This window comes from Dendrobates tinctorius, unplaced genomic scaffold (assembly GCF_039654945.1).
Source record: "Dendrobates tinctorius isolate UK_male_01 unplaced genomic scaffold, ASM3965494v1 ptg000045l, whole genome shotgun sequence".
NCBI classification, from domain to species: Eukaryota; Metazoa; Chordata; class Amphibia; order Anura; family Dendrobatidae; genus Dendrobates; species Dendrobates tinctorius.
In genome coordinates this window covers 7,959,711-7,985,632 of record NW_027361713.1, presented here as the reverse complement: position 1 = coordinate 7,985,632, position 25,922 = coordinate 7,959,711, and the positions used below count along the sequence as shown (strand labels likewise).

The following is a 25,922-nucleotide window of genomic DNA, read 5'->3' as shown; positions in this document are numbered from 1 at the left end:
CATTATTTGACACTTTTCAGCAGAAGAGAGATCCTTTTTTCTTTCCCATATTGCTTGAAACCTGTGGTGCGTTAATAATGTGGAATGTCTTCCTTAAGTAGTTTTCCTTTAATTGGGCTCACCTGACAAACTGATGGTCTTAGGAAAGATGTATATCTTTGTACCGTGTTAGCCAATAGATAGAAAAATATTCAGAATTGAGAGTCCTCAGTGGTTGATACCTTTTAATGGCTAACTGAAAAGATGCTAACACATTGCAAGCTTTTGAGACTACTCTGGTCTCTTCTTCAGGCTTGACTAATACTAAATCTGAAGAGTCACATATTTATGCACAATACAACACAGAAAAAATGCAATAGATAAGACAAGTGACGTGAAGCAGAGCTATCAATATGGAGAGGGAGAAACATAAATATTGGACCAGTTCATAGATAAGGAGTCCGGATGTTTTATAGTCCTCTGATTGGGGTCTCCTAATGTGTTGTGATGCCTCCACAAGGTCTTGAAAGCAAATTCCTTAATTGATGTAAAAAAGACATAAATCCATGCAACACATTCATTGTGTGACACTCTCAGTGCTGGAATGAATGTGTCGCATGGATTTATGTCTTTTTACATCAATTAAGGAATTTGCTTTCAAGACCTTGTGGAGGCATCACAACACATTAGGAGACCCCAATCAGAGTACTATAAAACATCCGGACTCCTTATCTATGAACTGGTCCAATATTTATGTTTCTCCCTCTCCCATATTGATAGTTCTGCTTCACGTCACTTGTCTTATCTATTGCATTTTTTCTGTGTTGTATTGTGCATAAATATGTGACTCTTCAGATTTTGTATTAGTCAGCCTGAAGAAGAGACCTGAGTAGTCTCGAAAGCTTGCAATGTGTTACCATCTTTTCAGTTAGCCATTAAAAGGTATCAACCACTGAGGACTCTCAATTCTGAATAGTTTACTGATGGTCTTAGGTTTTTGAGATTGATTTCAGTCATCCAAAGAGCCCTGACACACAATACCATCCATCAGTTTATTTGGAAAACAAAAAATTACACTTAAACCCAATCTGCATAATAATATGGAATGTGATGTATATACAGTTGTGGCCAAAAGTATTGACACCCATGCAATTCTGTCAGATAATGCTCAGTTTCTTCCTGAAAATGATTGCAAACACAAATTCTTTGGTATTATTATCTTCATTTAATTTGCCTTAAATGAAAAAACGCAAAAAGAATTTTCCTAAAGCCAAATTGGATATAATTCCACACCAAACATAAAAAAGAGGGTGGACAAAAGTATTGGCACTGTTTGAAAAATCATGTGATGCTTCTCTCATTTGTGTAATTAACAGCACCTGTAACTTACCTGTGGCACCTAACAGGTGTTGGCAATAACTAAATCACAGTTGCAGCCAGTTGACATGGATTAAAGTTGACTCAACCTCTGTCCTGTGTCCTTGTGTGTACCACATTGAGCATGGAGAAAAGAAAGAAGACCAAAGAACTGTCTGAGGACTTGAGAAACCAAATTGTGAGGAAGCATGAGCAATCTCAAGGATACAAGTCCATCTCCAAAGACCAGAATGTTCCTGTGTCTACCGGGCACAGTGTCATCAAGAAGTTTAAAGCTCATGGCACTGTGGCTAACCTCCCTAGATGTGGACGGAAAAGAAAAATTGACAACAGATTTCAACGCAAGATTGTGCGGATGTTGGATAAAGAACCTCGACTAACATCCAAACAAGTTCAAGCTGCCCTGCAGTCCGAGGGTACAACAGTGTCAACCCGTACTATCCATCGGCGTCTGAATGAAAAGGGACTGTATGGTAGGAGACCCAGGAAGACCCCACTTCTTACCCCGAGACATAAAAAAGCCAGGCTGGAGTTTGACAAAACATACCTGAAAAAGCCTAAAACGTTTTGGAAGAATGTTCTCTGGTCAGAAGAGACAAAAGTAGAGCTTTTTGGGAAAAGGCATCAACATAGAGTTTACAGGAGAAAAAAAGAGGCTTTCAAAGAAAAGAACGTGGTCCCTACAGTCAAACATGGCAGAGGTTCCCTGTTTTGGGGTTGCATTGCTGCCTCTGGCACTGGACTGCTTGACCGTGTGCATGGCATTATGAAGTCTGAAGACTACCAACAAATTTTGCAGCATAATGTAGGGCCCAGTGTGAGAAAGCTGGGTCTCCCTCAGAGGTCATGGGTCTTCCAGCAGGACAATGACCCAAAACACACTTCAAAAAGCACTAGAAAATGGTTTGGGAGAAAGCACTGGAGACTTCTAAGGTGGCCAGCAATGAGTCCAGACCTGAATCCCATAGAACACCTGTGGAGAGATCTAAAAATGGCAGTTTGGAGAAGGCATCCTTCAAATATCAGGGACCTGGAGCAGTTTGCCAAAGAAGAATGGTCTAAAATTCCAGCAGAGCATTGTAAGAAACTCATTGATGGTTACAGGAAGCGGTTGGTCGCAGTTATTTTGGCTAAAGGTTGTGCAACCAAGTATTAAGCTGAGGGTGCCAGTACTTTTGTCTGGCCCATTTTTGGAGTTTTGTGTGAAATGATCAATGTTTTGCTTTTTGCTTCTTTCTCTTTTGTGTTTTTTCATTTAAGACAAATTAAATGAAGATAATAATACCAAAGAATTTGTGTTTGCAATCATTTTCAGTAAGAAACTGAGTATTATCTGACAGAATTGCAGGGGTGTTAATACTTTTGGCCATGACTGTATTATACAAATATATAACATATTTTTGAGGATCACATACTGTATTATGAACTTTATTTTTGGGATATAAGATGCACCTTTTAGCAAGAAAAATTAGTGTCAACTATGTAACCTATGTTTTTTCTTGTACTATTAATATTTATTTATTTACTTACTACAAGGTGTTTGCTTATTTTGTTTTTATCTTAAGAAAAGATCTTGATAACGAAAGTGTGCCTCTTGTATTACAAAGGCAGCTTCCTATGGGTGTTGATGTAATAGTGGTGTGTGTGTATGCTTGATAGATGTAACTGATCTGTGTGTGTTGATGTAGCTGAGATTTACGTGTTAATGTAGCTGAGCTCTGTGTGCATGTGAACTTAGCTTAGCTAGGTATATGTGTTGACCTAGTAGCGTTGTGTGTGTGTGCATCTAGTAGAATTGCATGTGTGTACGCGTGTAGCAGAGTTCTGTGTGACGCAGAGTGTGTGTAGCGGAGGTATATACATGTGTGTTTGTAACAGAGCTGTATGTGCATGTAACAAAACTGTGTGTATATGTAGCAGAGCAATGTGTGTGTATAGCTGAAATGCATGTGTATATACAGCAGAACTGAGTGTGCATGTAGTGTCTATATGTGTGCACTGCAGATAATGTACATAATGTGTGTGCTGTATAAGGGTATGTGTACACGTTGCGAATTGCTGTGTGCAATTTTCTGCTCAGAATGTGCATCTCTTGGCAGAATACACAGGTCAAAATCCGAGCGTTTTTTATGCGGATTTCCTGCGGATTTATTGCGGATTTTGTGCGGATTTGGCATGCATTTTTACACCTTCTGATTCCTATAATATGGAATGGGTGTAAAAACGCTGCGGAATCCGCACAAAGAATTGACATGCTACGGAAAAAAAACACTGCGTTTCCGCACGGATTTTTCCGCATCATGTGCACAGCAAATTTTTTTCCCATAGAATAACATTGTACTGTAAATCACTTGCAGATCTGCAGCAGATCCGCAACGTGTGCACATACCCTAATACACATGCTACAGAAAAACACTAACAATAGATCTACTTCCTCTCTATTCTACCATAGTGCATTAAAATTAATGATTTTGACCTTACCCCTCCTCTTCTTTACACCTCCAGAGCAGTTTAATTAATAGTTTAATTAATAGGAATAATGTCTTTTCTGCTGTGAAACCTTGAATGTGTCTTTTAGTAATATGAATCCTAAAGTCGAAATATACTGTGTATATTTCTGTGTACTGATTATGCATATCTCTCACAGGTGGTTGTTGGTGATAAGGTAAATCTTAACCCTGTGAATGCTGGGCAACCCCTACACGCCAGTAACTATGAACTCAGTGATAACCCAGGCTGCAAGGAGGTAAGAACAATAGATGGCTGGGCTTTTATTCTGTTTAGGCATGTACACATCTAATAACTTGGAAAATACAGTTGTTTCCTATTCATTATTGATCAGGGAATGATTATAAAGCAAAATGTTTTTGTCTTGTAATTTCAGGGCGACTGTGCTTTTTATTAATTGAGCTGCCTTGATTTCCCAGATTTCGTTTCTGTCTAGTTCTGTCTGGCGAACTAACAGTTGTAGATATACACTGCTCAAAAAAAAATAACACTTATGTCACGGGGTCCTTCTCTGGTATCACACAATCAACAGAGCAAGCGAAGAGTGAACAATTCCAAGACCTTTATTCAGGCAAAAATACGAAAAGGTCCATATTCAGTCCACCACACAAAGGATAAGATAGTCCAGAATAAGAATGCAGTCCAGTATCAGGATAAAATGTCCAGGGAAACTAGATTCCACAACTCTAGCATTCAGAGGATAAAAATGGATCCTTCTCTCTGAAATGCAGCCTTTTCACCATCATGTCTATACCAGAACTGACCTGTCCAGCTGCCGTTCTTCCCCCCACCCCCTTCCTTGTCCAGGGGTAGTCCAACAAGTTGCCTCCCAGAGGAGAACAAAAGGCCTTAGGGATTAATGCACTACAGGGGGTCATCAAGAGACAGATACAGTGAGGCTGTAGACTTACAATGTAATAAGAAAAACACTATGAAAATAACTGGAATTGTTAAAAATAGGAATATACAAAAAATGACATCCACATAACATATCACACCATCACAACCTCTCCCCCCCCATAATAAGTGAGCACGCAATGAGGTCTACACAGACCTCTGGCCTGCTCACTTTAGTCCACATTGCTCAGTTATTTATAATTCCTTGTACAGTGGCAGGGGTAGGTCGGCCTGGGGAGCCTATGGTTCTTCTTGTCGAGACAGTCCATTGGCGTTCTGGTGTTGGCTTCCCCGCTTGTATTGGATGGAGAAGCTGTAGGGTTGTAAGGACAAGCTCCACCGCAGAAATCTTCCATTGTCCCATGATACGCGGTTCAGCCATGTGAGGGGGTTGTGGTCTGTAACAATTGTGAAGTCTCTGCCATACAAGTAGGGATGCAATTTCTTTAGCGCCCATACGATGGCAAGGCACTCCTTTTCAATAGTGGCATAGGCAACTTCCCGATCCAGTAGTTTCCGACTGGCAAAAGCAACAGGATGTTCTACTCCGGCGGCGTTCACTTGGCTAAGTACTGCCCCAATCCCAAAGGTGGATGCATCTGTCTGCACGAGGAACCTGCGTTTATAATCCGGGGCAGCCAAGACAGGAGCAGTGACGAGGGCAGTCTTTAACGCTGAAAAGGAATCCTCGCATGCCGTCGTCCACATCACATTCCTAGGCATGTTCTTGCGGGTCAGGTCGGTTAGGGGCTTGGCCAAGGTGCTGAAGTTAGAAACAAACTTGCGATAGTAACCAGCAGTTCCTAAAAACGCAAGTACCTGCTTTTTAGTCTGGGGTCTACACCAGTTGCTAATGGCTTCCACCTTGGCAGGCTCAGGCCTTAGTGTCCCACCCCCTACTCTATGCCCGAGGTACTGCACCTCAGCCATCCCTATTTGGCACTTATCAGGGCGAATGGTCAGTCCTGCAGTTAGGATACAGTCCAGCACTATGCCCAAGTGTTTAAGATGTTCCTCCCAGGTTGTGCTAAAAATGGCGATGTCGTCTAAGTAAGCACAGGCAAAGTCCTGACATTGTTGTAACAGTCGATCCACCAGTCTCTGGAAAGTAGCAGGGGCAGTTTTCATCCCAAAGGGCCTTCCCACACTGCTTGAAGCTTGTTGGCAGGGGAAGCAGTAATCATGAGCACTTGCTGTCCTTCCATAAATTCCCGGTTCCTGGCATTACGGTCATACCAGGTTTTTTGTCTGGACTGCGCCATTCGCTGATGTTCTTTAGCGAAGGTAGCTAGCTGGGCGAGATGGTCTCTGGGCTCTAGAACATAGGGAACGATGGATATTCTGGTATCTGAGATGTCTCCCTCCAAATGTTCTTTCAGAAGAGTGAGAGGCCCACGGACCTTCCGGCTAAACAGTAGTTCGAAGGGAGAGAACCCTGTGGACTCTTGGGGAACCTCCCGATAGGCGAAGAGGAGATGTGGCAGGTACTTTTCCCAGTCTTTTTCAACGTCAACAAAAGCCCTCAGCATATTTTTTAGGGTTCCATTAAAGCGTTCACATAGTCCGTTGGTCTGCGGGTGGTATGGGGTGGTGCGAATGGCTCGAACACCACAGGTATGCCATAGGGACTGGACCAGATCTGACATGAACTGAGTGCCTTGATCTGACAATATTTCACTGGGAAACCCTACCCGGGTAAAGATGGTAACAAGGACCTCGGCTACCTTTACTGCTGTAATACTGGACAGGGCCACAGCTTCAGGATACCTAGTGGCATAGTCCACCACGGTCAGGATATATTTTTTCCCTGACCTGCTGGGGTGGGCCAGAGGACCTATGATGTCGACGGCTACACGTTGAAATGGTTCCTCAGTTATGGGCAGGGATTGCAGGGGTACCTTATGTCGAGCTCCTGGATGCCGCATTCGCTGGCACACATCACAGGTGCTGCAATAATGGGCTACAGACTGCGAGACGCCCGGCCAGTAAAAACTTTGGGTGAGTCTCTTTTCAGTCCTTTTTCTCCCTTGATGCCCAGCCAAGGGGATGTCATGGGCCAGTTGAAGTAGCTGTGCCCTGTACTTCTGAGGGACAGTGAGATGCCTGGTCGTTGCGTCAGGGTTGCCCTGGTCACTGCCCTTTGTTACACGATAATACAGACCGTTTTCTCGAATGAAGCCATCCCCATTATCTCCCATGTGCCCAGTTTCTGCCTTTCGCCTAAGGGCTGCTAAGGTAGTGTCACCTTCTATTTCTCTCCTAAACTCCTCTCTGTCCCAAGACTCTCCCAATGTAGTAGCAGCGAAAGTATTGCTTACCGACTCTGATGCGGTTCGTGGTGGTTGCTCCCCGGTGGGGTCCGGATGATGTAGTGCTTGAAGGGCCTGTAGTCGGGTGACTGCTCCCACAAATTGGCACTGTAACTCCCCAATGTCGTTCCCAAGGAGGATATTTGCAGGAAGTCCTCCCATAACTCCAATCCAACACAGTTTTTCTCCACAACCATAATCCAAACGCACAGAAGCTCGCTGCATATATTTGCGGGCACCGCCCGCCAGGACAATGGTAATTCCCGGACCCTGGTAAATTGCCTCGGGTCGAACCACACGGGGGTCAGCAATAGTCAAGAATACCCCCGTGTCTCTAAATCCTGACACTTTGTATCCATCAATAAAGACATCCTGCAGGTGGCGTTGCCGTTGCTCTGAGTAGCTAAAGGACAGAGGCCGGAGTCCGTACACTCCAGGAGGGGTATCTATGGTGCTGTGGTCGGTGGTCCACTCTGGTGGGGGTGGTGGTAGCTCTTCCTCAGGTGTGGTGGAATGTACAAGATGCACTGGACGAGGTGGGGCTGCGTGGGGCTCCCTCCGAATCTTGGAGGAGCAGCCAGACTGCAAATGTCCAGGTTGCCCACACCCATAACACCTCCTCTCTGTGATACCCCCAGGTCGTGGTCGGAACTGTTGGGGCCTAGGATTGTGAGGCGAGATTGTCATCGGCTTGCGACTAGGTGGAAGGGCAGATATAATTGGAGGGGGACGGGGCGCGGGAGCAGGCCGTGGTTCATTGTCCAGAAGCCTCCTCCATTGCGGCCAGATAGTAAGGGCTTCATCGGCCAGGGCTGCAGCTCTATCCACGGTACACGGCGTGCGCTCCCGGACCCATTCCCGTACCTCTGCAGGGCACTTGGCAAGAAATTGTTCTATAAGGAACGCCTGTATAACATCTTCCACAGTAAAGGCGTTTTCTGCTTCCAGCCATCTCCGACATGCCTCGGACATCTTATGTGCATACATCCTAAATGATCCCCCCGTGGTGCATGGGAGGTCTCGGAACTTGGCCCTATATGAGTCTGGGGTGATAGCATGGTAATCCAGGATAGTCCGCTTTACAATGTTATAATCCCGATTCTGCAGTGCATCAATGGTTCGGTAAGCCTCCGCCAAGCTTCCGTTCAGGAGCCCCACTAACAAACGCATCCAGCTAGAGTGGGGCACCTCCATCACAGCACACTGCTGCTCAAAGTCTTTGAAGAACCCCTCCACATCTCCAGAAGCCTCATCAAATGGCTTAAACTCTGTCTGGGTGATCCATACAGGCTCCCAGATTGTTGGGGTTACACTCCACATTGCGTTACTCCCTTTTTCAAGCTCCATTGCTTCCTGTCTCCGCTGTGCACGGCGAGCAGCCTCCTCCTTGTACTCCTGAGAGACGCCGGGGCCCAGAACCGCCATCTCTTCTTCATACCACACCAACCACTGGCTTTTCTGGATGGGGATCCCGGTCTCCAGTGCTTGTCCTTCAGACATCTGGGAGGAGGTGGCCGGGCTAGTGCCCACCAGTAGATCGATTAAGGCCTCTTTAGTCAGTCCCTGGTAGTTCAGGCCCAGGTCTCTGGCTCTCTCCTGTAAACTGCATACAGTCCAATTTCTGTACTCACTCTGTGGGTGGTTCTCCATTGGGTGACGCTCTGTTGATCCCACTGCTGCCACCAGTTGTCACGGGGTCCTTCTCTGGTATCACACAATCAACAGAGCAAGCGAAGAGTGAACAATTCCTAGACCTTTATTCAGGCAAAAATACGAAAAGGTCCATATTCAGTCCACCACACAAAGGATAAGATAGTCCAGAATAAGAATGCAGTCCAGTATCAGGATAAAATGTCCAGGGAAACGAGATTCCACAACTCTAGCATTCAGAGGATAAAAATGGATCCTCTCTCTGAAATGCAGCCTTTTCACCATCATGTCTATACCGGAACTGACCTGTCCAGCTGCCGTTCTTCCCCCCACCCCCTTCCTTGTCCAGGGGTAGTCCAACAAGTTGCCTCCCAGAGGAGAACAAAAGGCCTTAGGGATTAATGCACTACAGGGGGTCATCAAGAGACAGATACAGTGAGGCTGTAGACTTACAATGTAATAAGAAAAACACTATGAAAATAACTGGAATTGTTAAAAATAGGAATATACAAAAAATGTCATCCACATAACATATCACACCATCACAACCTAAATAACAGAATATAACTCCAAGTAAATCAAAGTTCTGTGAAATCAAACTGTCCACTTAGGAAGCAACACTGATTGACAATCAATTTCACATGCTGTTGTGCAAATGGAATAGACAACAGATGGAAATTATTGGCAATTATCAAGACACTCAATAAAGGAGTGGTTCTGCAGGTGGGGACCACAGGCCACATCTCAGTACCACTGCTTTCTGACTTATGTTTTGGTCACTTTTGAATGTTGGTTGTGCTATCACACTTGTGGTAGCATGAGATGGACTCTACAATCCACACAAGTTGCTCAGGTAGTGTAGCTCATCCAGAATGGCACATCATTGCGAGCTGTGGCAAAAAGGTTTGCTTTGTCTGTCAGCGTAGTGTCCGTCCAGAGGCTGGAGGCGCCACCAGGAGACAGGCCAGTACACCAGGAGATGTGGAGGGGCCGTAGGAGGGCAACAACCCAGCAGCAGGACCGCTACCTTCGCCTTTGTGAAAGGAGGAACAGGAGGATCACTGCCAGAGCCCTGCAAATTGACCTCCAGCAGGCAACAAATGTGCATGTGTCTGCACAAACGGTTAGAAACCGACCCCATGAGGATGGACTGAGGGCCTGACGTCCACAGATTGGTGGTTGTGCTCACAGCCCAACACCGTGCAGGAAGCTTGGCATTTGCCACAGAACATCAGGATTGGCAAATTCGCCACTGGCGCCCTGTGCTCTTCACAGATAAAAGCAGGTTCACACTGAGCACATGTGACAGACGTGACAGAGTCTGGAGACGCTGTTGAGAGCGATCTGCTGCCTGAAACATCCTTCAGCATGACCGGTTTGGCAGTGGGTCAGTAATGGTGTGGGGTGGCATTTCTTTGGAGAGCAACACAGCCCTCCATGTGCTTGCCAGAGGTAGCTTGACTGCCATTAGGTCCCGAGATGAGATCCTCAGACCCCTTGTGGGACCATATGCTGGTGCGGTTGGCCCTGGGTTCCTCCTAATGCAGGACAATGCCAGACCTCATGTGGCTGGAGTGTGTCAGCAGGTCCTGCAAGATGAAGGCATTGAAGCTATGGACTGGCCCGCCTGTTCCTCAGACCTGAATCCGATTGAGCACATCTGGGACATCATGTCTCGCTCCATACACCAACGTCACGCTGCACCACAGACTGTCTAGGAGTTGGCGGATGCTTTAGTCCAGGTCTGGGCGGAGATCGCTCAGGAGACCATCCGCCGCCTCATCAGGAGCATGCCCAGGCGTTGTACAGTAGGGAGGACATACAGGCACATGGAGGCCACACACAATACTGAGCATCTTTTCCTTGTCATGAGGCATTTCCACTGAAGTTGGATCAGCCTGTAATTTGCTTTTCCACTTTGATTTTGAGTATCATTCCAAATCCAGACCTCCATGGGATATTCATTTTGATTTACATTGATAATTGTTATGTTTTATTGTTCTGAACACATTCCACTATGCAATGAATAAAAATTTTCAACTGGAATATTTCATACAGAGATATCTAGGATGTGGTATTTTAGTGTTCCTTTTATTTGTTTGGGTAGTGTACATTTGAATTTGAAAATGTAAAGAAAATAAAACTCTGTTGTTACTTCCGCCTTATTACCGGCATTTTGGAATGGTTCACTGACTACATAATGGAAACTGAGTATTCAAGAAAGTAGTTAGTTTTCTAATCCTGAAATATATTAGTATTTTCAATGTAAATGTGGGAGTTGACTATATGCATCTTATTTTTGTTTTCTATACAGTATATCTGTAGGTGCAAAGCAGGAAGTCATATACACTTCACAAGCTGTGACAAAAATGGCACGTGTAAATCTACCACCTGCAGATTCTGTTTTTCTGACAGCCTGTTAGACCTAAATTTTTACTAGTTTACTTTATGTAGGTAGCGGTTTATGCCCAGTCTTAGGGAAAGTTCACACTAGGCGTGTGTGAACTAGCAGTGTTTTTCCCGCTGCAGAAAAAAGCATGTTTTCCTTGGTTTCTATTGCGTTTTTTTGCCGTGGTTTTGGCATGCTAGATTTTTCTTTTGTGCATGCTAATAAAATTTAGTGTTGAAAAGAAAAGTCCTATTCTATAGAATCAGGTTTTGACACAAAAAAATGCAGCATAACCTGATACCTGCATTTTTTTTTCAGCGTTTTTCACCCATTGAAATGAATGGGTGCTGAAAGAACGCTGAAGTAAGTGAACATAGTTTTTAATAAATAGGCCATCATGTTTTCCTGATGTGTGTTTTCTCTTTTCCAAATAGCACAGAACATAGTACCATTTGAACAGTAAGACTGTAGTGTACCCAAAATTTCACTGGAATTACTCTGTTTTAGGTAAACTCCTTAAATTCTAACACCAGCTGGAAGATCAATCTTTTCATGCAATACAAAGACTACATGGAGGATGCCCTGAAAGGGGTGAGAACAAAAATATGAAATGCATTTTTTAATATTTTCATCATTCCTGAGCTTCAAGATAGACCCCATTTTGCTTATTCCACTTCTCTAATTGATATTACATATATAGTAGTGGATAATAGCTATATTAGTCCCGCTATTTGTGTCATTAGACTCTGCAGTCACATGTCACTAACCTACAGACGGTATGGCAGATGGATTCTGGGATCAGACTACACACAGGGTTTGTTTGTAGTCTGTAACTATGGAGACACATTGCTTTGCAGTAAGATTATTTAACAAATTATTTGCCAAGTTTCTTCATTTTTTATTTTAGATATATTGAAGCAATAAGATTGCTTGAAAAAGAGTACTTCATTTAGGTTTAAAAGGTACAAAGACATTGTAATTGAATTTAATAGGTGCTCCTATTTTCAGATATTTACCTCCTTGGACCTATTGCAGTTTTTTACCAAAGCTGATACAATATAAGCCAGGAGCTTCCCGGGAGTGTATGTAAAGGGGTTGTTCAGGATATGTAAGATGTATCTGTTGGACAGGTCATCAGATTGGTGGAAGCCCAACACCCAGCACCCCCATTTATTAGCCTCCATTCACTTTCTATTGATGTGAACTGTGCTTCCTGAAAATGGCTCTAAAAAGTGTATACAGCTCTGGTGTCCCGGCTCTGTACACTGTGTACATGTAGTCTCCTCGGGACTTGCAAACAGCGGAAAGGTGGGGGATGTCTGGTGTCCAATTCCCACCGATCTGATATTAATGATCTATGCAATTCATGATAACGTGGAACATTGTCATCCCCTTTTTACAGTATCGTTATTATATTTTTTATTATTGACATCAGTGAGTGGTAGATTAAAAAACTGATAGAAACTGTCAAATGTCAATTTGTCAATAATTTTATCTGGGTTACAAAACAAAATAATTGAAAAAGATGCACGTGTGAACCCACTGGGATAATCATTTGCCCACATTGTTTTTTTCATTTGCAAAAATGATTTGTACGTTAGTACACATCTTGTCTGTTTTTGCTGTCCATATTTATTATCACTTACATACTAGTTTGTGTATCATTTTCATAGGGGGATGTGGTTCGCCTCTTTCATGCCGAGCAAGAGAAGTTTCTTACATGTGATGAATATAAGGCTCGTCATCATGTATTCCTGCGTACCACTCTGCGCCAGTCCGCCACTTCAGCTACTAGTTCCAACGCACTCTGGGAGGTAGAGGTGAGAAGTCATTTGCCTTTTTTGTCTTTCAAGGCTGGATATTTGTAATAGCTGATTATAAAATGTGGGTTGTTTTCTTCTAACAATCCCCTTTTTGATAATAGAGTTCCCTAAACTAAGATGATCACAGGCTGTCTAGCATCTGGGGGCCACAGCGATCACCATAATATACAGATTTTTGTTTAATGACAGTAAGGCTTAATTCATGGGGTACTTGTAAATGTGCACACCTACATATAGTAAACTATATCATTTATGTTTTCCATTCGATTTTCCTTCTTTTTTAATTAAAGGTGGTGCATCATGATCCTTGCAGAGGGGGTGCTGGGCACTGGAACAGTTTATATAGATTTAAACACCTTGCAACTGGAAACTACCTTGCCGCAGAAGTAAGTTTGGGGTATTATATTGAAATACTTGATTGCGTATCTATGCAACTACAGCTAATTACTGATAGCTAATGTTTAATTTACCATAGGAAGCATGGCTTGGGGCATAGCAAAGCTTTGTTATGCTCTAGGCTTGTACAACCCATTCATTGCTACTCATTTTCTGAGTAAATATGGCAGTGCTCCTCGTGCTATCTGTAAGTTTTATGGCTAATTATCCCATTATGTATTCTATTCTAACATTGTTGCAGAGAATAGAGCAGTGGTTTCTTCTTCTTTATTTTCCTTAGCTATTGGGAAATGTATGGATAATGTGGTCAGTTCTGTTTTCTGCACAATACGCTATGCCCGGAGCTGCATAAAAGTGTCCTTACTCCAAAGCACAACACTGTCGGGAGCAGTCATGCAGCGCTGTAAACAGGCAAGGGCTTCAGGCACCGGACTGAGAAGTGTTCTTTTTTTACAATAGTCAGTTTGCATTTACAAGAAGCCAATTTTATGCGGTAATCCAAGTATTTGGGCTTGTCTCGCTGTACTGAAATTAATCAGCTCTCTAAAAGGTGTCATCATTAGATGTAGGTGTGAGTAGTGAGAGCCGATCTGTCTAAATAGAAGCCATGACATCACTGCTCGGAAGTAATGCTCATGTATATGTGCAACACATATCCAGCACAGAACCTCATCTCTTAGGAGAAGGTGTGTCTCGTTTATGGGGCTTCAGTGTGCGATAATAGACAATAATAGACAGGAAAGTACATGTTTGCCCGTCGTGTTTGAGTCGTCTCATAGATGTGTTTTATGTGCAGTTTTGCCTGCCTACCTCAGGTAGCCTGGAGGTACATTCACTGCAGGATTTCAGGACAGTGCTTCATGATAAAATAGGAAATCTAAGAACAATAAATAATATATTAATAATGCAGTCCTCGGTTGTTACTGGACTTCTGAAGAGTATGATGTAGGATACACTCATTCCTCAACAGCGCGGGAACCAATGCCGAGGTGCAAGTGCACACTGTCTAATTTTTACCCTGACCACAGCACAGTTCCGCACGAAAAAAGCTGCAGCATGCTGTAGTCTGTTCCGATTTACTGACCCTGCTAGGGCATGTAAATGGCTGGCATCTGCTGCACCTATCTGCTATAAGGAGCCAGTCTGCATTGTGTGGATGTGACTGATTGAATAAATTCTGCGGCTGTGTGAACGTAGACTAATAAGCAGCATGTTGATTAGTTTTTCATGGAGTCTACAGCAGTTTTGTTGTAGTTTTTCAGGGCAGAAACACTGCCATCAGATAATTACTTTAAATTCTTTAGTAAAAGATGTAAAATACTACATTCATATTACAAAACATTTTGACTTGTATGTTTTTGTGGGATCAGTGGCATTTTTTTTTACAAGCACAGCATGCTCTGAATATTTGCAAATGCTACAAAATATATTATTAAGACTCATGAAAACCCCCTTAAATGCTTGATTTTCTCCATACTGAAAAAAGTAGTGTATGTGCGCAAAGGAGCTCTAAGGCCAGTTTCACACGTCCAGATAATACAGATACCGGTAAACATGATACCGGAGCTATCCGTGTGAACACATGGTACCTCTGTGTGGCAACTGTGTGCCGCATCAGGACGACCGAGAAGTAGCGCTACAGTAAGCGGTGTTCCCGGCGGCTGGTGATGAATGCGGCTGTCATTCTGCTCTCCTGCTCTGCCGGCAACAGCAAGCAGGAGAGCAGAATGAATGAAAACCCGATTTGGGGTCCCCCTCAGTTTATGAACCAACCAGAACCAGATGAAACTTACAGCTGGGGGCTGTAGCCCTCAGCTGTCAGCTTCATCAAGGTTGGTTCTCAAGAATAGAGGGGTCCCCACGCTGTTTTTTTAAAATTATATAAATAAATAATATAAAAAAATGGCGTGGGGTCCCCCCTATTTTTGACAACCAACCTGACTAAAGCTGACAGCTGAGGGCTGATATTCTCAGGCTGGTAAGGGGCCATTGATATTGGCCACCCACAGCCTAAAAACAGCAGCCCCCAGCTGCCCAGAAAAGGCGCATCTATTAGATGCGTCTATTCTGGAGCTTTGCCAGGTTCTTTCCACTTGCCCTGTAGTGGCGACATGTGGGGTAATAAGGGGTTAATGCCACATTTCTATTGTAAGGTGACATTAAGCCCGGATTAGTAATGGAGAGGTGTCAATAAGACACCTATCCATTACTAATCCTATAGTAAATAAAGGGTCAAATAAACACACACAATAAGAATAAAGTATTTTAATGAAAGAAGACAACGCACATTTTTTAAATCTTTATTACACTGCTAATTCTTTTGCGACTCCCTCGATCTCCTGTAAAAAAGTTTAAAATAAAAAAGCAACAATATACATTACCTGTCCGGCGCTCAGTCACGTCCCACGGCGTTAACCCATCTCGGGGATTAATAAGTTTACAGGCGAAGCGCTGCTAACACAGCTAATTCCGACTGTAAACGACTATACGAATGGAAGCAGAGCGCAGACTCAGTGATGAGCGGTGACGTCACTGCTAGTTACTGAGCATGCGCCGGCTGCTCCCATTCATTCTACAGCAGTTTACAGTCGGGAGCAGCTGTGTTAGCAGCGCTCTGCCTGTAAACGTATTAACCCCCCGAGATGGGTTAACGCTGTGAGACGTGACTGAGCGCCGGACAGGTAATGTATGTTGTTGCTGAGATCGATGGCGTTGCAAAGGAATTAGCAGTGTTAGAAAGATGTAAAAAATGTGTGTTGCCTTCTTTCATTAAAATACTTTATTCTTATTATGTGTGTGTTTATTTAACCCTTTAATTACTATAGGATTAGTAATGGATAAGTGTCATTCTAATAGATGCGCCTTCTCTGGGCAACTGGGGGCTGCTGTTTTTAGGCTGTGGGGGGGCCCAAGATCAATGGCCCCTTACCAGCCTGAGAATATCAGCTGTCAGCTTTAGTCAGGTTGGTTGTCAAAAGTAGGGGGGAACCCCACGCCGTTTTTTCAATTATTTATTTAGTAATTAAAAAAACAGCGTGGAGACCCTTCTATTCTTGAGAACCAACCTTGCTGAAGCTGACAGCTGGGGGCTGCAGACCCCAGCTTTAAGTTTCGTCTGGTTGGTGCACAAACAGAGGGGGACCCCACGTCGGGTTTTCTTTCATTCTGCTCTCCTGCTTGCTGTTGCCAGCAGAGCAGGACAGAAGAATGTCAGTCGCGGTCAGCACCAGCTGCCGGGAACAGCGCTTACAGTAGCTCTTCTTCCTGGCGGCCGTCCTTGAGCACGGAGTACAGTGTGAACTGTTCTCCGTGTGCAGCACGTGTTGCGGGCCGTGAAAACACGCTGACATGTGCATAGACCCATTCATTTGAATGCGTCTACGTGTGTCAGTGTCTCCGATACGTGAGAAAACTGTCACTACACGTACCAGAGACACTGACTTGTGAAAGAGGCCTAAGGCTGTGTTCTTTTTATTGCGTTTTTTTTCTGCAGAAAAAAAATGCTGCTTTTTAGGGTAAGTTTAAACTAGGTGTTTTTTTCAGCGTTTTTTTCTGCAGCAAACCCTGATCTCTTGGCAGGAAGAAGCTGCATAAAAAAGCATTTTTTCCTTGATTTTTCTTGAGTTTTTGCTGCAGTTTTTGTGCGTTTTTTTGCTGTGGTTTTGGCATGCTAGATTTGTCTGTTGTGCATGCTGATAAAGTTTAGTGTTGGAAAAAAGTCCTATTCTATAGAATCAGGTTTTGGCACAAAAAAAGCGGTAAAACCTGATACCTGCATTTTTGGTGCATTTTTTCACCACCCATTAATTTCAGTGGGTGAAAAACGCTGAAAGAAGTGACATGCTCTATGTCTAAAAAAACATGCAAAGCACAAAATCCTGATGACAAAAAAAACAATGTGTGCGCATGAGATTTAGGCTTTGCTGGTTCTGTAAAACATAGCTGAAAAATTGCATAAAAAAACACATGAAAAAACACCTAGCACATTAATAATCTTTATTTTTTATATAGCGCTAACATATTCCGTAGCACTTTACAGTTTGCACACATTATCATCGCTGTCCTCCCGATAGGGCTCACAATCTAAATTAACTTATCTAGCATGAACTTATAGCCTCAAGGCTGTGTGTCCATGTTGCGTTTTTTAGGATTTTTAGGATGCGTTTAGGATTCCGCAGTTGCTGTGTCAATGCAGGCATCGGGAGAGGTCTGGCGCCTGCGCACTGCAGAATTCTGCTCTGCCCTCAACAGGGCAGAGCAGTGCGCTTGCGCCGGAGCCATTACAGAACGGGAGAAGAGGACGTCATCGCATGAAGAAGGGAGGCGCCAGACCGGACCGCAACACCCATCGGACCGGACCGCCAACCTCCTTGGGGGGTCTAGTTTCCAAAATAGTGTAATTTGTGGGGGGTTTCCACTGTTTAGGCACATCAGGGGCTTTCCAAACGAGGCATGGCGTCCAATTCCAGCCAAAAAAGTCAAATGGCGCTGCTTCCCTTCCGAGCTCTGCCATGCGCCCACATTGTGGTTTACCCCCACATGTGGGGTATCAGCATACTCAGGACAAATTGCACAATAACTTTTAGGGTCCTGTTAACCTTGGGAAAATAAAAATTGGGGGTGAAAAGATCATCTTTGTGGAAAAAATTTGATTTTTTAATTTTACGGCTGTACGTTATAAACTTCTGTGAAGCCCTTGGGGGTTCAAAGTTCTCACCACACATCTAGATAAGTTCCTTGGGGGGGTTTAGTTTCCAAAATGGTGTCAATTGTTGGGGGTTTCCACTGTTTAGGCACATTAGGGGCTCTCCAAACGTGACATGGCGTCCGATCTGAATTTCAGTCAATTTTGCATTGAAAAAGTCAAACGGCGCTCCTTCCCTTCTGAGCTCTGCCATGCGCCGAAACAATGGTCCCCCCCCCACATATCAGGTATCAGCGTACTCAGGACAAATTGCACAATAACTTTTGCAGTCCAATTTCTCCTGTTAACCTTGGTAAAATAAAAAAAATTGGACCTGAAGTAATTTTTTTGTGAAAAAAAGTTAAACGTTCATTATTTTTTTAAACATTCAAAAAATTCCTGTGAAGCACCTAAAGGGTTAAGTAACTTCTTGAATGTGGTTTTGAGCACCTTGAGGGGTGCAGTTTTTCTATCATATAGACTCCTCAAAGTGACTTCAAATGTGATGTGGTCCGTAAAAATAAAATGGTGTTGCAAAAATGAGAAATCGCTGGTCAACTTTTAACCCTCATAACTTCCTAACAAAAAAAAAAAAATTTGGTTCCAAAATTGTGCTGATGTAAATTAAACATATGTGAAATGTTACTTATTAAGTTTTTTGTGTACCATATCTCTGTGATTTAAGGGCATAAAAATTCAAAATTGGAAAATTGCGAAATTTTTTCAGAAATAAACGCAAGTTATATGAATGAAATTTTCCCTCTAACATGAAGTACAATATGTCATGAGAAAACACTGTCAGAATCACTGTGATTCATGGTCGTTTCAGAGTTATTACCTCATAAAGGGACAGTGGTCAGAATTGTAAAAATTGGCCCGGTCATGAATGTGCAAACTACCCTTGGGGGTAAAGGGGTTAAACACTCCTCCAATCTTCTAGCCATTTTCTCCCCCAGCACAGCTGCACCCTCCCCATTGCAGCCCATCTGCAGCCCGTCCCTAGCGCAGAACCTGTAGCCAAACTGAGAAGTTGGCCCAGTCCTCCAGGAACCCAAACCCCTCCTTCCTACACCAATTCTTGAGCCACTTATTAACCTCCCTAATCTCCCGTTGCCTCTCTGGCGTGGCACATGGTACAGGAAGTATTTCCGACAATATCACCTTGGAGGTCCTTGCTTTAAGCTTGCAGCCTAATTCCCTGAAATCATCTTTAACCCCTTTCTGCCATATGACGTACTATCCCGTCCATGTGCCCTGGGACTTAATTCCCAGGGACGGGATAGTACGTCATAGTGATTAGCGGCGCCCACGTGGTGAGCGCCGCTGATCGCGGCCGGGTGTCAGCTGATTATCACAGCTGACACCCGGCACATTGTGTCAGGGGCGGTCACGGACCGCCCCCGACTCATTAACCCCTTGTACACCGCGATCAAACACGATCGCGGTGTACCGGGGGTTAAAGGGAAGCATCGGCAGGGAGCGGGCTCCCTCCGTGCTTCCCTGAGCCCCCCACAGCAGCGCAATGTGCAGCGCTGCTGCGGGGGGCTCTTTCCCTACAGGCCCCCGGATCCAAGATGGCGACGGGGACCTTCGGGGGGCCTGTAGTGAGCTGGCTTCCTCAGTGCCTGCAAAGCGCAGGCATGAGGAAGTCTGTGTCTATGCCTGTGACAGATCGCTGATCTGTCACAGTGATCTGTGATGTAACAGATCAGCGATCTGTCACAGGACAGTGATGTCCCAACTGGGACAATGTAATAAAGTTAAAAAAAAAGTGTAAAAATAATTTTAAAAAAATCGCTAAATAAATTAGTAAAAAAAAAAAATATTCCCCAATAAATTCATTTTTTGAAAATAAAAAAACAAACAATAAAAGTACACATATTTGGTATCGCCGCGTCCGTAACGACCCGCCCTATAAAACTGTCCCATTAGTTAACCCCTTTAGCGAACCCCTTAAAAAATAAAAATAAAAAACGAAGCAAAAAATGATTTATTATCATACCACCGAACAAAAAGTGCAATAACGCGCGATCAAAAAGACGCATATAAATATCCATGGTACCGCTGAAAACGTCAGCTTGTCCCGCAAAAAACGAGCTGCCACACAGCATCATCTGCGAAAAAATAAAAAAGTTATAGCTCGCAGAATAAAGCGATGCAAAAATAATTGTTTTTTATATAAAATAGTTTTCATTGCATAAAACCACCAAAACATAAAAAAAGACCTAAATGAGGTATCGCTGTAACCGTACTGACCCGAAGAATAAAACCGCTTTATCAATTTTACCGCACGTGGAACGGTGTAAACGCACCCCCCCAAAAGAATGGTTCATGAAACGCAGGTTTTTGTTCATTCTACGTCCCAAAAATCGGAATAAAAAGCGATCAAAAAATGTCACGTGCCCGAAAATGGTACCAATAGAAACGTCAACTCGTCCCGCAAAGAATAAGACCTCACATGACTCGGTGGGTCAAAATACGGAAAAATTATAGCTCTCAATATGTGGTGATGCAAAAACTATTTTTACAATAAAAAGCATCTTTTAGCGTGTGACAGCTGCCAAACATAAAAACCGCCATAAATAGTAAATCAAACCCCCCGTTATCACCCCCTTAGTTAGGGAAAAATAATAAAATAAAAAGAAAATGTATTTATTTCCATTTTCCCATTAGGGTTAGGGCTAGGGTTAGGGCCAGGGCTAGGGTTAGGGCTGAGATTAGGGTTAGGGGTGTGTTGGGGTTAGGGTTGGAGTTATAATTGGGGGGTTTTCACTGTTTGGGCACATCAGGGGCTCTCCAAATGCAACATGGCGTCTGATCTCAATTCCAGCCAATTCTGCGTTGAAAGTCAAATGGTGCTCCTTCCCTTCCAAGCTCTGCCATGCGCCCAAACAGTGTTTTACCCCCACATATAGGGTATCAGCCTACTCAGGACAAATTGCAAAACAACTTTTGGGGTCCAATTTCTCCTGTTACCCTTAGGAAAATAAAAAATTGGGGGCAAAAATATCATTTTTGTGGAAAAAAATGATTTTTTTATTTTCACGCCCAGGCGTTATAAACTTCTGTGAAGCCCTTGGGGGTTCATAGTGCTCACCACACATCTAGATAAGTTCCTTAGGGGGTCTAGTTTCCAAAATGGGGTCATTTGTGGGAGGTTTCCACTGTTTAGGTACATTAGGGGCTCTCTAAAGGCAACATGACACCTGCAGACCATTCCATCAAAGTCTGCATTCCAAAACGTCACTACTTCCCTTCCGTGCCCCGACGTGTGCCCATACAGTAGTTTTCTCCCACATATGAGGTATCAGCGTACTCAGGACAAATTGGACAACAACTTTTGGGGTCCAATTTCTCCTTGTACCCTTGGGAAAATAAAAAAATTGGTGACTAAAAGATCATGTTTGTGGAAAAAATACGATTTTTTTATTTTCACGCCCGGGCGTTATAAACTTCTGTGAAGCACTGGGGGGTTCAAAGTGCTCACCACACATCTAGATAAGTTCCTTGGGGGGTCTAGTTTCCAAAATGGTGTCATTTGTGGGGGGTTTCTACTGTTTTGGTACATCTGGGGCTTTCCAAACGCGACATGGTGTCCGATCTCAATTCCAGCCAAAAACGTTAAATGGCGCTGCTTCCCTTCCGAGTTCTGCCATGCGCCCAAATAGTGGTTTACCCCACATGTGGGGTATCAGCGCACTCAGGACAAATTGCACAATATTTTTTAGTGTCCTGTTACCCTTGGAAAAATAAGAATTGAGGGTGAACAGATCATTTTTGTGGAAAAAATATGATTTTTTAATTGTACGGCTGTATGTTATAAACTTCTGTGAAGCCCTTGGGGGTTCAAAGTTCTCACCACATATCTAGATAAGTTCCTTGGGGGGTCTAGTTTCCAAAATGGTGTCATTTATGGGGGGGTTTCCACTGTTTTGGTACATCAGGGGTTTTCCAATCGCGAAATGGTGTCCGATCTCAATTCCAGCCAAAAACACCAAATGGCGCTGCTTCCCTTCCGAGCTCTGCCATGCGCCCAAATAGTCATTTACACCCACATATGGGGTATCAGCGTACTCAGGACAAATTGCACAATAACTTTTAGGGTCCTGTTACCCTTGGTAAAATGAAAATTGGGGGTGAAAAGATCATTTTTGTGGAAAAAATATGATTTTTTAATTGTCCCGCTGTACGTTATAAACTTCTGTGAAGCCCTTGTGGGTTCAAAGTTCTCACCACATATCTAGATAAGTTCCATGGGGGTCTAGTTTCCAAAATGGGGTCACTTGTGGGGGGTTTCCACTGTTTAGGTACATCAGGGGCTCTCCAAACGCGACATGGCGTCCGATCTGAATTCCAGCCAATTTTGCATTGAAAAAGTCAAACGGCGCTCCTTCCCTTCTGAGGTCTGCCATGCGCCAAAACAGTGGTTCCCCCCCACATATCAGGTATCAGCGTACTGAGGACAAATTGCACAATAACTTTTGCAGTCCAATTTCTCCTGTTAACCTTGGTAAAATAAAAAAAATTGAACCTGAAGTATTTTTTTTGTGAAAAAAAGTTAAATGTTCATTTTTTTTTTAAATATTCAAAAAATTCCTGTGACGCACCTAAAGGGTTAATAAACTTCTTGAATGTGGTTTTGAGCACCTTAAGGGGTGCCGTTTTTAGAATGGTATCACTTTTGGGTATTTTCTATCATATAGACCCCTCAAAGTGGCTTCAAATGTGATGTGGTCCGTAAAAATAAAATGGTGTTGCAAAAATGAGAAATCGCTGGTCAATTTTTAACCCTTATAACTTCCTAACAAAAAAAAATTTTGGTTCCAAAATTGTCCTGATGTAATGTAAACTTGTGGGAAATGTTATTTATTAAGTTTTTTGTGTGCCGTATCTCTGTGATTTAAGGGCATAAAAGTTCAAATTTGGAAAATTGCGAAATTTTCGCCAAATTTTTGTTTTTTTCACAAATAAACACAAGTTATATGAATGAAATTTTACCACTAACATGAAGTACAATATGTCACGAGAAAACAGTGTCAGAATCACCAGGATCCATGAAAGCGATTCAGAGTTATAACCTCATAAAGGGACAGTGGTCAGAATTGTAAAAATTGGCCCGGTCATGAATGTGCAAACCACCCTTGGGGCTTAAGGGGTTAAGGATCTTCCACCTACCTCTAACTTTGTCATTTGTGCCAATGTGCACCATGACCACTGGATCCTCACCAGCCCCTCCCAGTAATCTGTCAAACCAATCAGCGATGTGTCGGACTCGAACGCCAGGTAGGCAGCACACCGTTCTACGATCTCTGTCTTTGTGACAGATTGCCCTATCTGTTCCCCTAATAATTGAGTCCCCCACTACCAGCACCTGTCTGGCCTGCCCTGCTCTCCTATTTCCCCCCTTAGGCCGGGGTCACACTAACCGACGCAAAATGCGGTCAGTATTTTACATGCGTAATACGGATGAATGGCCCCTAAACATTGCTCCGTATGTCATCCGTAATCAAGGTGTGGTCGCGTATTTTGCGCATGTAAGCATCCGTATGTAATCCGTATGTAATCCGTATGGCATCCGTATGGCGAGATTTTCTCGCAGGCTTGCAAAATGGACATATAATGGAGCCCTATGACAGGTTTTAGAACACAAACCAAAGAATAGATATAGACACATAGAATGCATATATGTATTCTATGTGTCTATATCTATTCTTTCGTTTCTTTATTAAAACTGTCAGTGTGAGTTTACTGTATAGCGCACTGAATTGCCGGCTTTGCTAAAAGACACCGGGTGCGTATTTCTCGCAAGTCACATGTGTGGTCCGTGTGTAATCCGTATTTTTTGCGCACCCATAGACTTGCATGCCAGTACTACGGCCGTAGTACGCTGACAAACGCAGCATGCTGCGATTGGCACGGAGTGTAGAATACGGATGAGAAATATACGGCTGGTGCAAGGGACCGTGTCTAATGCATGCTTTTAGCGCCTCTCACTCGGCCGTATTCCTCGCCAGTGTGACCCCGGCCTTACTGGAGCAGACACTCCTCCGGCTTTCAGACGACATGCCTTGCTGCAGCAGTGCTACTCCTGCACTGACACTCCCCTCATCTGCCAACTTAGCAAACTTATTGGGGTGTGCCAGATCAGGACTAGCCTCCCTGGTGCTCTTCCCTCTACCCCGCCTTTTAACTGTCACCCAGCTTGCTGCTTCACTGTCCTGCAGCTCCAACCTAGCATCCCCCCCTCATCTATCCCATTGAGTGTCTCCTCATTGAGCAGAAGACTCCTTTCCATATTGTTTGTGGATCTCAGTGTTGCCAGCTGCACATTTAGATCCAGTATCTGGGCTTCCAAATGCACAACGTGTTCACATCTCGCACAGCATTATGCACAATTGACCGACTGTGCAGGGATTTCATACATGCGGCAAGACGTGCACTGGATGGCATTGGCAATAGTGGAGCACATCCTAATTGGAATTGCACCAGACAGAAAAAATAAGTAAAAATAAATGAAAAGTATAAATAAAATATAACAGTAATTCAGTAATACCTCCCTTGGAAACTCCCTGAATCCAAAGTCACTGACTCACAAGTCACACACTTACCACAGTTCGCACTTACGCTAAGGTCACACTCAGCTCATTCACACTCGCTCAGGCGAGTTTTTCTTTTACGAGCAAACCACCCTGCTGCTCAATGCACTTCCAAAAGGAATCAATAGTAAAAAGTCAATCACTTTTCCAAGCTATGCTTCAAATCGCTTGTAAAAGCGCTAGCATTCTGCATGCTAAAAACGCTTGCAAAATGCTTGTGTTTCGCGGGAAAACGCATTCGAATTCCGCATGCATTTTACCCACGGCAGGGAGTTGCGGAAATGCTGCGGACTATTCCGCATCATTTCTGCAACATGGGTACATAGCCTTACAGTACCAGCAAAAGCTGTGAGATTTCAGAACTCTCATGTATACACTTTTTTGGGTTTTTTTTCAAATTGAATCTGCGCACTACAGCGTTTTTGAAATCTGCAACATGTCAATTCTTTCAACATTTTGCATTTTTTTCACAAATAGAAAGCTCAAAAACATTGCAAAAGAAGGGATTTGCTGTGTTTTTGATGAATTAAACTAACTACCGAATATTATAAATGTACTGTGGACAAATCACACATGCAATCCACACCGAAAAGACACAGCAAAAAAACGCAGCACATGTGAACATTGCCAAAGTCCACATTCAGACATCCAATTTTCACTCATGTCCTCTATCTGTGGTTTTTATGGATAGAAAACGTTCCCATTAAAGACTATGGTGCTGTTTAAAGCAATAAATATGATGTCTCTGTGTTTGATTGGAATCACAGATTAAAATTACTGCTAGCACATGGATACCATCCGTGTGCCGTCCGTGGGCTGTCCTTGATTAACATTATAAGGGAACGTGCCCACGATCAGTAATAGCGCACAAAACGGTGCTTTGTACATTACAAGCACAGTGGATGGGGTTTTCTAGAAATCCCATGCCCGCTGTGCTTCTATTTGATGCTGTGTAAACTCCCTCTGCGGTGCAGGATTAGGGGCCGTAGCATGTCAAGCTCTGTTGCAGTTGCCAGTTTTTTCAAAAGTAATCTGTGATTACTTCAACAGGAAGTGATAAGTAACACCTACTTAGTACCATTCATCTAAATGTATCATTTACATTTCTATTGATGTAAGTTTCCCTTTAACATATAGTATAGCCATGAATACATCTGTAGCTTACAATAATTACATAACAATCGAGCATGTGTTATAGGCTCAGTCAGAAATGATTTACTGTGTAACTTCATATGTGCAGCATAATACTAGGGCTTCTCTGGAAAGCTTTTGGGCCACAGAGCTGCTGCTTGATTGAAGTCATTGTTTACCAGC

At 43.4% G+C, this 25,922-nt stretch overlaps 1 protein-coding gene across 1 annotated transcript in view; it reads left to right on the top strand.

Moving 5' to 3' along the window:
- Nucleotides 1-25,922, top strand: part of ITPR3 (inositol 1,4,5-trisphosphate receptor type 3) — a 580,258-nt gene that overhangs the window by 88,045 nt on the left and 466,291 nt on the right. The window contains exons 6-9 of the mRNA XM_073575604.1: nucleotides 4,004-4,102; nucleotides 11,617-11,700; nucleotides 12,783-12,929; nucleotides 13,223-13,318. Coding sequence (XP_073431705.1) covers nucleotides 4,004-4,102; nucleotides 11,617-11,700; nucleotides 12,783-12,929; nucleotides 13,223-13,318 — 426 coding nt within the window. The remainder of the gene's footprint in view (nucleotides 1-4,003; nucleotides 4,103-11,616; nucleotides 11,701-12,782; nucleotides 12,930-13,222; nucleotides 13,319-25,922) is intronic.